The sequence below is a fragment of the Fusarium poae genome, chromosome 2 (genome assembly GCF_019609905.1).
Source record: "Fusarium poae strain DAOMC 252244 chromosome 2, whole genome shotgun sequence".
Classification (NCBI taxonomy): domain Eukaryota; kingdom Fungi; phylum Ascomycota; class Sordariomycetes; order Hypocreales; family Nectriaceae; genus Fusarium; species Fusarium poae.
The window spans coordinates 4,868,651-4,881,683 of record NC_058400.1 but is presented as its reverse complement, the minus strand read 5'-3'; the positions used below and the strand labels follow the sequence as shown (position 1 = coordinate 4,881,683).

Genomic DNA, 13,033 nt, shown 5'->3' with positions numbered 1-13,033 from the left:
AATATTGTAGCGCAGGAATGGTTCTAGTGCTGACTCTATTGCCCCATGTCACTATGTATGTACTCAACATGTATCAGTCCGCTAGGTACGGAAGGCCATTATGCCCAATGCTCCCCCGAGGTAAACCTCTTACATAATTTGTCACTTTCAAAGTCAAACTACTGAGACATTGATTCTGTTGGTCGGGCCTCCGCCTATAGCATAACGTGACTTTGTACTTCAATGGCCGTTGGGAAGTTGCATCGACGCCTCCCAATCTGTTTCAGATGACTGTACCTTGTTGGATTCTTGGTCGTATCTTTATGACATAAGGGTATACGAGTTTCGACTGAGTCCCAAGGCTGGGTGAGCTCTTCCCATCCATCATAAACAATGCCTTACGAATGTGACCTGATTCAAGGGAAAGACGAAAGGAAGCATGATCACCATGAGTAAGACTCCAGCCTCGTGTTGGTAGGATGATGAGGATCTCGGAGGCACGGAGGGCCTACCGCGGCTTGTCGCTCAGCGTCTGTTGTGGGTTCACAGTGTTCGTCGTTACTGGATTAGGTTGAACCAGAAATTGACACATTACGGGATTTTTGACAGCAGCCTTAAGCCATCTACTTTCAAGTCAATGTTACTCGTGTTGCTCTAGCTTGGTCTCGATGATGAACTCGTGAGCCAACAGTCGCTGATAGATGACCCAGTAGATCGTCAATCGAGGACCGACATACCAGGCAAGATAGATGAATTACTTCATCTGTAGACGACCCGATGTGACTAGTAATGAAATTCCCTTGCACCTAGATAAAACCAGTCCTACTATATTTCATTATGGTCCAATCTAGATTTGTTACACTGAGGTAGAATGTCAGTCCCTTGCCTTCTTCTAATCAGCCTGTCGGGGTTTTTACAAGGTTTAAGGTTGAGATAGCCGTCCCGCTGTCACCCTCCTAGCTATTTCGATATGTGTTTGATTTGTGATTCAACGACACCCGATATTCGTAGCGGCAGCTTAATTATAGGACACACCATCATTTCCCGATGAAGCGTCTTGCAGCTCGCAGATTTTTGTCAAGTTACATTCGCAACTGATGCAATCTTGTGCGGTGGTTGTGTGGTTTTGTATGTTGATGTTGATGTTGATGAGGAAGTGTTTAATAACTAACCTTTAGAAGGAATAAGAGCTTTTATAGTAATTATTATAATTCTAACTTTATGAGTTATAATATATACCTTTAGACAGGACCTATATCAGTATCTAGGTTTAAAAACTGTATTTTTTAATGAGTTAATTTTAAATGTATACTTTGGGACTTACGCCTCGAAAATCACCAAATAAAAAAGCAACTGATGCAAGTCTCAGGTCACAAAACTTGCCGATCAGCTGAAAATGCAGAATGCCAAAACACACACAAATCATGTCTTAACCGTCTTGTGACCCTGGATTATTCTGGCTTGTCCCTTGTCTACCAAAGCTTACCCAATAGCTCTTGTCCTCAATTTCTTTTGTTAGCAATGCTGGGTCTATTAACTACAATGATCGGAAACTTTGGCTTGCGAGACATATACTTTTTCGATACAATCACGTCGTTGGTGCCTTCATAACGTCATTGTGAATGAGAACGCCTTGCCACGCAACGGGCCGTCTGATGTATATCCTAACCTGTAGTCGGATTGGCTATGACTGAGCTACTAGACTAGATAGACTACACTGTAGCACGAGTAGTCTCTCCCGAGCTGGTATTATGGCCACTCAGGACAAATTTGATGAGACACTAGGCTCTGGTCACTGATCTAAACCTGTTTCTACCAGACAAATAACGGTTTAGGGACAGCGAAAGATCCCGCATGCCTTTTTTTTTCGCTGCCTGCAGGCGGTTGTTCGTACTAGCAAGGTTGACAGCGGAGTTGTGAGACACAGAATGCTATTAGCTTCTAAAACATTGACGTCGGTGGTTGGGAATGCATCCATTCATCAATAGCCTAAGCAAGGGAGAGAGATTGCTATTCCAGCTACGCGCCGAGACAAACATGATCTGCACCCCGCGCGTAACTAACTACCTAGTCTAGCATTTCACCAATCAAGACACTCAGGGAGTAACGAATTGGTCATCTGACAGCCTTTGACAGGTACCTAACCAAAATTAGGGCTGGGGTAGGTTTCAAAAATGCGGCTGAGGGCAGGGCGGTCTTCTATATCAAATCCAGAAGTCTCTGTTCATCCTGCCACCGATGCATATCAGCGAAGACTTAATAAAACAATGATTTACACCGTGTAAAAAGCCTCCCTGCCAGCGGAAAACCTAATAGATTCTACTAGTGTCTCGATTATGAAAACCTCAAGGCCAGTGTGTTGTCGTCTCCCAAACGGCTTTTATCGACAACGTGGCTCGCAAAGGCTCTAGTCCGTTGGTCGATACGCTCGACCAAACATAGAGATAGATCTTGTGAAAGGGATAATTCAGTTAACGTATTCCATTCTCAGTGTCGACAAGCATGCCGTGCTGTTAACAAACGGAGTAACGACGATGATATATCCCCACACTGTAGTCAACCACTGTGAATCTAGCCGAGATCATAACACAGAGTAGATGTGAGTCTCAGTCTTGCAGGGAGTGTCATGATGATTACCCCGAACAAATATCACATACCGGACAGATCATGCTGCCGCCCCAAAAGAGTAAAACAGACCCACGGCGTGTATGTTGATAATGTGAGCTATCGGGTGTAGAGCTCCACAAGCCTGTACGAAGGACGGATGCGAAAATGTGCAACTGTCAGTCAGGCTCAACCAGTTACGCAGCTCTAATCATGTCTCTCAACGAATGGTGACGCTCTACCAAGAGCTTCGGGCCTGTTTGAGTCTATGCAGATGTAAACGTGTTCAAATTTGTCCTCTTGAGAAGACTATTCAATCAGCCCCCATTTGAGAGGCAAGTTCCTACGATATCGAAATCTATAAAAGACGGCACTCATCCTGCTTCAGTACTCCATCATCAGCACTCACAATCACACTCTTCTATCATCACTTCCAAACAACAACTACTCTGATCTCTCACATCCTTCCCAATCACATCATAAAAATGAAGGCCTCTCTCATCCTTGCTCTTCCTGCCATGGCCATTGCGGCTGTCACTCCTCCATCCGTCGAGCAGAGGCAGTTGCCCGATTTTGATGTTCTTCCTCTCGACATCGACTGCCTCCGAAATGTTGCCAACATCGGCCGGTGCTTCCCCAACCTTGGATCCGGATCCCCCCCTACCGTCGGTGATCTTCTTGACTGGTATGCCAAGTCCAAAAAGAACAACGTCTTGAAAACGACTAACCGAGATAACGCAGTGTCGAGAGTCTCCCCACACTTGTCGGTAGCATTTTGCAGCTCGCAGCTCTGCGATGCATTGACCTCTCTGATCTTCCCACAAAGGCATAGATCTGTGCCAATTTGACATTTCATTTCTTGGAGGATTGGGTTGGAAATTCGGCCACGTCTCACACAATTCGCCTTGTCCTGCTAGCGGATACCTAAATAGACACTCCTTTGAGGCGAATTACAATAGACATTCTGGCTTTTGATTTGTTCTTCATGGGCGAACACACGGCCTTCTATTCTGTGATATCTCAACTACCATCTCTTGCCGCGCTCTACCTGATCCCTGTATAATGTATGTACATTCTATTTATTGAGAGGCTTGGACTGGTATTTACTAGTAAAATACAGGAGAAAACAACAAAAGAAAACAATATTGACATTCTGTCACATTTTGAGGTACCCGATGGAAATTGAATAAGACACCAGTGAATTGATTGCTGGTACGTTGGCTAATTGATATGATCTTTGGACTTGATACCTGCCTTGTGAATGTAGTTCGGCGTCGTGGTTGATTGAGTTATTATGCTGTGAAATGATTGGCGTATTGCTATAAGTTCTTGAGGAGACCACAGGGAGTATGTATAACTATAAGCCGACTATAGTATAGCGGCGACCTTGTCAGCATAGATCCTCCCAGAAGGGCATGTGACTCATCGTCCCAATTCGTTCACGATAATACTGAATGACGCAGGAAAGGCTCTTTGTCTTTCACAATCATACAACAATTTATAGAAAAGTAAATACAGTCATTCAAGAAGACAGCATGGCAAGCAAAGCAGTCATCTTGCCAAGGTCTCTATCTGACCCGATTCAATGGGACAAACTCATCGACAAGTACAGATCCTTCAGATTATCAGCACTAGACTTATCTCCACAGTCCTTCAGCTCAACTTACGCCGAGGAAGTTGAATTGCCAAAGGAGAAATGGGAGGCGCGTTTTAGCAACCCGCTTGTGGTCAATATCGTCATCGTCTCCAACCCCGATACTGGGTCAGTGAGTGACCTTTCGCTGATCCTCAACTCACCATGGCTTGCTTCACTCGTCTCATGCGGCCCGTTCGACGCTATGACGGCCGCGAAAACATGGGAACAACAGCAGAATTTTGAGCCAGGATGCCTCGACTTTGGCCCACTTGGAACTGACATCAAATGGGCGTATGTCCTCAACGCAATCTACGTGCCTCCCCTTCAGAGACGCAAGGGTCTAGCGAACAGACTTGTTGAATATGCCAAGCAATTTGTGGCTGGAACACATGACGAGAACAAGGTCATGCTGGTCCTAATCGTTAACTTTGAGTCTGTCGCAGCAATGAAGTGCTATGAGAAATCTGGGTTTGGACTGGTGCACGATTATTGGTTCATTGAGTCCGACTCTACAAAGGGCCATGCGGCTGTGATGAGACTGGATGTGAAGGGAGATGATACTACCAACAAATCAAGTATCCCATGATGAAGATGGACTATTTCATAGCAATTTCACCTTAGGTCTTTATCATTCATCATTGCAGTGTCAATATAGTAGAACTGACCCATTGACTGAACACAAGGTAGACTTGGCTCCTCATAGAAGATGGATAGCTACCTTGCCCAATAAAGAAACCCGATAATATGATGATACGTTATTTTCAAGTTCGGATGACTTTGAATATCCTGAAACGGATAAATCGAACCTATCAAAGTATTTGATAGCCGCCAAGAAGCGCTACTCCGGATACTCGGCCATCGCGGATATGAGACGCTCCACCCGTCCACCGGAACACGCGGCGATTGATATCCACATCCTTCAACGCTATGGGGAAGTGGACACTCTTGTCGGTCTACATTGAAATCCGTGCAGGATCTATACTCTCAGGCCATGCCCTTTCATTTAACTCGGTCCGTATTGACGGCTCGGCGCTCTGTATTATTGGAGGATAAACAAGCTCCATTACAGATCTAATAGTGATGATGCTTCTCGAAGGAGAGAAGCTCGGGTATAGCGGGATTTGGCCATGCATTCTCTGGCTCGGCGTTCATGTAAGACGATCGTATATAAGGCTGTTGCAAGAATCCAGATACAAGAAACAAAACAACACACATTAGCACATTCCATTTGCCGGTCAAAGGTTCAGACTTCTTGACAAACACATTCGTTCATTTCAACGCTCATTAGCCATTTTATCATCTTCAGCATGACTAAGCTCGGTTTCGTTCTTGTGGCTGCCCTGGCTGGCAGCGCTGTCGCCGCTCCTTCAGCTCCGGCCATTACCCAGGCTCCCGATGTTCACGCCTACGACAAGCGTGCGAGCAGCTGCACCTTCTCCGGCTCCGGCGGTGCCTCCAAGGCCAGCAAATCTCAGGCTTCTTGCGCCACTATTGTCCTCGATAATGTCGCTGTCCCCAGTGGCGAGACTCTCGATCTCAGCAAGTTGAAGGACAACACCAAGGTCATCTTCAAAGGCACTACAACCTGGGGCTACAAGGAGTGGAAGGGCCCTCTTATGAAGATCTCTGGAAACAAGATCACAGTTGAAGGATCTGGTGCTATTCTCAACGCTGGTGGAGAGAAGTACTGGGATGGCAAGGGTGGAAACGGTGGCATTACGAAGCCCAAGTTCTTCTCTGCTCACAAGCTTACCGACTCCAAGATCAACAACCTTTATGTCAAGAACACCCCTGTCCAGGCTGTCAGCATTAACGGCGTTAACGGTCTCGAGATCAACAAGTTCACCCTCGATAACAAGGCTGGTGACTCTCAGGGTGGTCATAACACAGATGCCTTCGACATTGGTTCCTCTACTGGTGTCACTATTGATGGCGCCAAGGTCTACAACCAGGATGATTGTGTTGCTGTCAACTCTGGAAAGGTAAGTTCGACTGGCAAGGTTCTGAGATGAGAGATTGCTAACCATAATAGAACATTATCTTCAAGAACGGTTACTGCCATGGTGGTCACGGTCTTTCAATCGGCAGCGTCGGAGGCCGCGATGACAACGTCGTTGACAACGTCCAATTCCTCAACTCTGAAGTTACCAACTCGGCCAACGGTATCCGCGTCAAGGCTTTCAAGAACCACACCGGCAAGATCAACAAGGTCACTTACTCCGATATTACCCTATCCAAGATCCAGAAGTACGGCATTCTCGTCGAGCAGAACTACGACGGTGGTGACCTTCACGGCAACCCTACCAGCGGTCTTCCTATTACCAGCCTCACCCTTAAGAACATAAAGGGCAAGAATGCCGTTGACTCCAAGGGGAAGAATGCTGCTATTGTCTGTGGCAAGGGAGCTTGCACTAACTGGACCTGGTCCAATGTTCAGGTTTCCGGTGGTAAGAAGTACGACAGCTGCCAGAACGTTCCCAGCGTTGCTTCTTGCTAAGCAATATCCATTCACTGTTGGTCACTTCTCCAACTCGGCTGGGAAAGTTTGAGGCCCATATCGACTCATTTTTGTACATGATCATTAGCATAGTTCAACAACTTCATGCTGTCATTCATTCATTTCACTTTAGCCTTGAATACCTTTGGAAGGATTATTATATTGATTCGTTTAACGGAAACACTTATGACTGGCATAGCTGTTTCTCCAAAGGCGTAATCCTTCCCTCAAATGTTGCTTCCACTCCCTTTGAGCGCCTTCACATTGATGGAAATGCTCTAAAAACCCCTGTCTATCGTAAACACACGCGGGCTCTTCCCCCTGTTGTAGACAAGAAACACATGACATCCCATACTCCATCAGGTTGGTTTTCGTGTTCCAATGTGGTATCCTGATCAAATCCTCTTCAGGATATAGCAAGTTGGGTGAGCGAAACCTGCCCGAATCATTCAACCAGTTGCCTGAGGGCCATTGGTGACGGAGGTAGTCGAATAAAATTGTTTTCTTTGTAATTCGACCAAACAAATCATCCCGGCAACCTGGACGACCTTGCTCGTGAACACAGCGATCGCAGACCCTCTTCCACGTCTGTACGTTTACGTAGTTGGCGACATTGTTGCATAAAACACAATTCTTGTTGCATAGTTCATAGTTGAACTCAAAGAGAGAGATACGCTCGGCAACCATACACTTGAACGTAGCACCTAATAGCTCATAGCCATGCTCTATGGCATTCCGGAACTCGCATAAACTCTCGACCCCCCGTTTGGTTGTGACAGCCGTCTGTCGAAACCTGAAGAGTGATTTGATGTCGAGAAGCAGAATTATTTGTCGGAGGCAGTCTATCGGTAGATTGAGCAGGTAACTGTCTTGTATCGCTGCAGGTCGATTGCTTAATGGCAGTCTCAACTTTGGTCGAATGAGCAGGCTTAGGTGTGTCCAGAATACGGAGCTTCGGTTTTGCATCCAGAAACCTACAGCCTCATCTTCTGCCAAGGGGCCATGAGCTGGTGCTGGGGAAGACATCCTTGCTGTATGGTTGTGAGAATTGTGTAATGCCTGCAGTAGTAAGTTGAAGTCATGGGACTACAGACTTGTTAAATATACCTGGAGAAAATATAGTTTGTTGAGAAATTAGCTACTCAAGTTAAATTATTTGTCAACTCCTAGGTAAGTAAAGTTTTTCCTAACAATATCCTTCCGGAAATAGATCAAGGTCACAATAAACTTCTGGATTTAAACGCTTTATATCAAGCTTTCCCATATTGCAAAATTTATCACCACATAGCAACCCAGACACACTTTTCAACTTAAAGCTAGTGATTTCATGGAATGGGGACCTCACAGTATAGCAAATATTGACATTATTCCACAAAGTATATACGGTGATATTACGGTTCATGATCGTATCTATCTCTAGACTTTTATGCTGCATAAAGACTTGTTCCCTGTTTTTCCAAGACTAGACGCGAAAATCTGAAGAGCTAACAGTAATCTCCGTCTTGCGGATAATCCCCCTACTGCTAGAATTATCGTCATCCGTTTCATTGTCTCGAGTACGTGCGGTATCTTTTTGGGCCGAAGCATGGAACTTTCCTCTCTGACCATGAACTGAGTCGAGTCTTATGCCAAGATTGGAGTTGCCTGCGCGATCGCTCTGGAGGATTGTCATTAGTCCATGTCGTACCAGAAGAAATGACTGCGCTTGAGCAGTGATGCAGATGCAGAGTATTATAGGTTGCGGCATTGCAAATGACTTACTTCGCCCGTGATCTGGTAGTTGCCCTCGTGAGAAGAACCGTAGTAGAATTTGAATAGTTTCCGTAGAGGTGGTAACGAACATGCGATCATTCCCAGACAGCATTCGACGTTGGAGGTGATGCTGATGACTGCAAGATGGTCTAAAGAGATTGGTGTTAGTACGCTGGCCAGTTCTAAATGACCGATAGTAAACACGTACATGCTGTCTCATTCGGATATTTTGCAACATCGTAGTACTTCAGATATGGCATACGGATACAAGTAGCGACACTTGCGAAAACACCAAGGCCAAGAATGGCAATAGCAGAGACTTTTCTGCGCCTTGTCATCTGCAGTTCTGCTACGATGAAGCAGGGGATAATGGCGCATGCCCAATCCGTTGCCATTTGTATGGCTGAGACGATGTAGCTAACAGTCTGTAGACTAATCTGCTTCTGGCATGTTCCCCTACAGATGCTTGTTAGCAAATTCAAGCTTTTAGAATCTCGTGGTGTTTAAACCAGTGGTAAGACATACAAAGCCGGGTTCCAAGTCGCTGCAAATGGTGTGCAGTTGGCAAAGACATATGCTAAGGCGAGAATGGTCACGATGATCATAATTGCCATGTTAATATAAATAGGGATGGTTATTCGTCTTCGGATATCGATTCGGATACACGTAAGCCCGATGGCGCATTTTATAATGGTTGACGAGATGAAGTACAAGATCTCCCAGTAGGTCTGATATTCGGTGGCTTGTACTAGGTATAGCGGGGATGGGATGTTGACATCGTGGGATCCGACGCCGTACCGTGTCGTGAGAATGGAGAAGACTATAGCCGGTATGAACAGAAGCTGTGGATCATATCGCAGTCAGCAACATACTTCTAACAAGATCGAGAGGACTAGCACTGGGTACTTACGGTCGATAGAATTGCTAGGTAATCCTCAAGGCCTAAAAGCCGTGGTGATACATCAGATAATCCCGCGCGAACGTAAATTCGAAGGCATAGCACAACGACACTAGTGATGCCGAAAGCCAATGCGAACCCCTGAACTGCCGGTCCCAAGTCTTTTGGTTCTAAAGGGGGCAGAGCATCAACTAGAGCCTTGATCTGCTCTCCCGTCATGGATTGAGCCATGAGCAACGTTCGACTATAGCCGACAAAGTTGGACCTAGAGGCAAGTACGTGTATGGTCTCCAAAAGAATACGAAAAATAAATATTATCCGGGTTGCAGGTTCATGTCTACCTTATAACCCAGCACCGGCATTTGAGATTTTTCAATCCCCACGCTGACCCTGGTACGGGGTTGCAGCGTCCAGGTACATGTACAGTTCTTGGTCGGTTCAGTGTTTGGACTCCCTGCCATGCTTAACTGACTCGCTGACGGGTTTTTGCCATGACCCTTCGCGTTGCTTTTTGCTTTTGCTCGGCCTTGGCGCTGTCATCAATACCCATCAGATTTATGATAAGAAATGAGCAAAACGCCTCATGATTAAATTAAGAACAGGTAGCCCTGTCTACCATGACTGTTGAACAGGCGTTTCCAGCCCTGCACGGCTACTCCGCACCCCAGACTAGATAGTCAATAGTCTGTAGTTGGATGCGAGCTAGACTCGACTCGAAGCCAGTCCAAGTTACTGACTTGTCGACGCTTTGAACCATGGACCGAGTGGGATGAGATATTACAACGTTAGACGGAAGCTATATTAGCGGCCGTTATCTTTCCACACTCGCGAGGGAACTAGACTAGTAAACAGGCTCAAGTGTCATTAATTATATTAATACCTTCATCTCATCACATCTCACTATTGATATTTTGGCTCATTACGCAACTACGACGACTGCCATCGTCAGGTTTCACTGGTCTTCAATAAAGGGAGGTCGGCAGTTGGCGGAAATAGTCGAGCCGTGTCCAGCCAGCATGACCTGATATTCCTCTTCGCCGTCCAATGTCGCTTTGTGGCTGGATCCTTCAGCTGTTAGTGGTTTTGGAACCCCTGCCTGCGGGCCCTACAAGACCTTACCTTAGTCTGAACTTTATTACGGATACTGAATCCCTGACTCTTTCAGGATAAGGAGGGATTCCATCATGGTTGTAGATAGTAGCTCACGACGTATCCTTGCATCTTTATCATTCAGAAATAATAATCTTAACTCAACAAAGACATCGCTATAGATGTTAATTAGTTTCCTGAGAACCAACAAAGTAGAAAAAGATATAGAGACCCCAGCTGCCCAGCAAAAAAATAGTCGCCAAGATGAACTAACGAATCTCATTTTGACAAACATAAGCAATTGTTGGCGCTAACTGATATGGATCCCCCGAGGCGAGAGTCCAAGGTCCCGGAGCAGGTACATAACTAACTACTATCACAACCCCTGGAAGCGACTGCACCAATTAAGTCCATTACATATCCAGCGTCACAATCAGTTGGTTGAATTCGATTCGAGACGTACCGCCCCCTCTCATAAAGCCACCCAAGCTCCCTCATCGTCAAGATTCGTTTCGCCTCGTCTGTTTGCTTTTTTTCCCTTTCTATTCCGGTCACGATGTTCAGCGCTCTGACTGCCACGGTAGGGTTGCTTATCGTCTACATCATTTGCACAAGCATTTACTACATCGCATTTCACCCGCTAGCTAGTATACCCGGTCCTAAGATTTGCGGCATTACAAGGATTCCTTATTGGCTGGTGGCTCTCAAAGGCGAAGATGTGCAATGGATGAAATCTTTGCACGACAAGTATGGACCTGTTGTTCGATTTGGTCCGACAGACGTAAGCTATGCTGCTGCTCAGGCGTGGAGCGACATTCATGGGCCGAAGGATTCTGAGAAGGCACAGGAGTTTTCTGTTCAGCCAGTGAATGGTCAGCTAATCTCACTCGCAATCATTTTCCGAGCTTTGGTTACTTACAAGTTTGATAGGTGTTCCTAGCATGCTTACAACTGACGTCGAGAACCACACACGCATGCGTAGGCTCTTCTCTCCTGCGTTTTCTGAGCGCGCATTGAAGCAACAAGAGCCTCTCTTCCAGAAGTACTCGGATCTTCTCATGTACAAAATCTCAGAGGTCGGTGAAAATGGAGCTAAGCCAGTCGAGATGTGTCAGTTGCTTAATTTTACAACATTCGATGTTATGGCTGAACTCTGTTTTGGAGACCACCTGAATCTTCTTGCCACGAATGAGTACAGTCCTTGGGTAAGGTCAATCTTTGAGTCGCTGAAGATGTTGCCGATTGCATCCATGATCAACTACTACCCGATTCTCAACGCGCTGTTCACCCGATTCGAGCCCAAGTCTGTTACACAGCAGCGTATCTCACACTGCAAGCATGCGGAAGATCGTGTTAATCGCCGGTTAGAAAATGGGTCTGATCAGCCTGACGTTTGGAACCTTGCATTAGGGGCAAAAGAGGGCAAGGGAATTACTGTCAAGGAGATGCATTCTAATGCAGAGTTGTTTATGCTCGCTGGTTCTGAGACTACAGGTAAGCTTGAAATATTGAAGAAGACCCATGATTGACACTAACATGGCATAGCTACACTTTTGAGCGGCTGTCTCTATTATCTTCTCAGCTGTCCTGACAAGATGGACATCCTCCTCAAGGAAATTCGGGGCAAGTTCACAAAAGCAGACGATATCACATTCGAGCGCTTGGCAGAGCTCAAGTACATGAATGCTTGCATTAAAGAAGCTTTGCGTGTCTATCCTCCGGTCCCTATCGGTAGTCCCCGTGTCGTTTCCCCGGGTGGCCAGCAAATCCTCGGCAAATTCATCCCGGCTGACACACGTGTATCGGTTCACCACTGGTCAACATACCGCTCCGAGGTCAATTTCAAAGATGCTAATCGATTTGTTCCTGAGAGATGGCTCAAGACGGAAGCCAAGTATGCTGGTGATGCCCTCGAAGCACACCAGCCGTTTGGGTTCGGGCCACGCAACTGCCTTGGTCAGAATATGGCGATGCATGAGATGAGACTCATTCTCGCAACGCTTCTGTTTAACTTTGATTTCGAACTATCTGAGGAGAGCAGGAATTGGGCAGATCAAAGGGCCTTTGCCCTGTGGATTAAGAATCCTTTGATGATTCGCGCCACGCCGGTGACTACGCACGCCAGACTGAATATTTAGAATTGCTAGCAGATCGATAGACGACATGCTCCCATATACTTATAATCCTTACCACTATCTATGAGCTCAACCAGTTAATGAGATTTGTGATATCAACTAGACTATCTTGGGTCCTTGAGCCTTAGCTTATGATGCTTGAAATTTGAGCTAGGTATCATAAGCTACGTGGCTATCGCCACACTGACATGAGTTGAGATACATAGATCGACTGGAGGATGTTGATTGTTCATCAAATGGCATCATTCCATTCTGTTGAGAATTGTTGAAAACCAACCGGTAGCTTTGATGGCGTTCCAACCCCTCCGGAATTGTGACAGGTCTCCGATCACGTGGGAGAAATGCCGGAGGACGGAAGCCAAGTCTATCCACATGGCCACGCTAACACGGACACGGAGGAGGTCAATTATGGCTCAAATCTTCTATATGCATATCGGGTTTTA

At 46.0% G+C, this 13,033-nt stretch overlaps 6 protein-coding genes across 6 annotated transcripts; 4 read left to right on the top strand and 2 right to left on the bottom strand.

The window, feature by feature from the left end:
* Positions 1-3,068: 3,068 nt before the first annotated feature.
* Positions 3,069-3,415, top strand: FPOAC1_005550 (uncharacterized protein; the record flags this gene model as incomplete). Its single annotated transcript, XM_044850075.1, has 2 exons — positions 3,069-3,268; positions 3,325-3,415. 2 exons carry the CDS (start codon positions 3,069-3,071, stop codon positions 3,413-3,415), a joined length of 291 nt encoding a protein of 96 aa, XP_044708785.1.
* Positions 3,416-4,118: 703 nt separating this feature from the next.
* FPOAC1_005549 (uncharacterized protein) lies at positions 4,119-4,805 on the top strand (the record flags this gene model as incomplete). The annotated part of the gene is made up of 1 exon (XM_044850074.1): positions 4,119-4,805. One exon carries the CDS (start codon positions 4,119-4,121, stop codon positions 4,803-4,805), a length of 687 nt encoding a protein of 228 aa, XP_044708784.1.
* A 721-nt stretch (positions 4,806-5,526) lies between these two features.
* FPOAC1_005548 (uncharacterized protein) lies at positions 5,527-6,716 on the top strand (the record flags this gene model as incomplete). The annotated part of the gene is made up of 2 exons (XM_044850073.1): positions 5,527-6,201; positions 6,252-6,716. 2 exons carry the CDS (start codon positions 5,527-5,529, stop codon positions 6,714-6,716), a joined length of 1,140 nt encoding a protein of 379 aa, XP_044708783.1.
* A 171-nt stretch (positions 6,717-6,887) lies between these two features.
* Positions 6,888-7,742, bottom strand: FPOAC1_005547 (uncharacterized protein; the record flags this gene model as incomplete). The annotated part of the gene is made up of 1 exon (XM_044850072.1): positions 6,888-7,742. One exon carries the CDS (start codon positions 7,740-7,742, stop codon positions 6,888-6,890), a length of 855 nt encoding a protein of 284 aa, XP_044708782.1.
* Positions 7,743-8,178: 436 nt separating this feature from the next.
* FPOAC1_005546 (uncharacterized protein) lies at positions 8,179-9,597 on the bottom strand (the record flags this gene model as incomplete). Its single annotated transcript, XM_044850071.1, has 5 exons — positions 8,179-8,373; positions 8,478-8,617; positions 8,677-8,924; positions 8,994-9,310; positions 9,379-9,597. 5 exons carry the CDS (start codon positions 9,595-9,597, stop codon positions 8,179-8,181), a joined length of 1,119 nt encoding a protein of 372 aa, XP_044708781.1.
* A 1,414-nt stretch (positions 9,598-11,011) lies between these two features.
* FPOAC1_005545 (uncharacterized protein) lies at positions 11,012-12,593 on the top strand (the record flags this gene model as incomplete). The annotated part of the gene is made up of 3 exons (XM_044850070.1): positions 11,012-11,327; positions 11,386-11,949; positions 12,001-12,593. 3 exons carry the CDS (start codon positions 11,012-11,014, stop codon positions 12,591-12,593), a joined length of 1,473 nt encoding a protein of 490 aa, XP_044708780.1.
* Between the last annotated feature and the right edge of the window lie 440 nt (positions 12,594-13,033).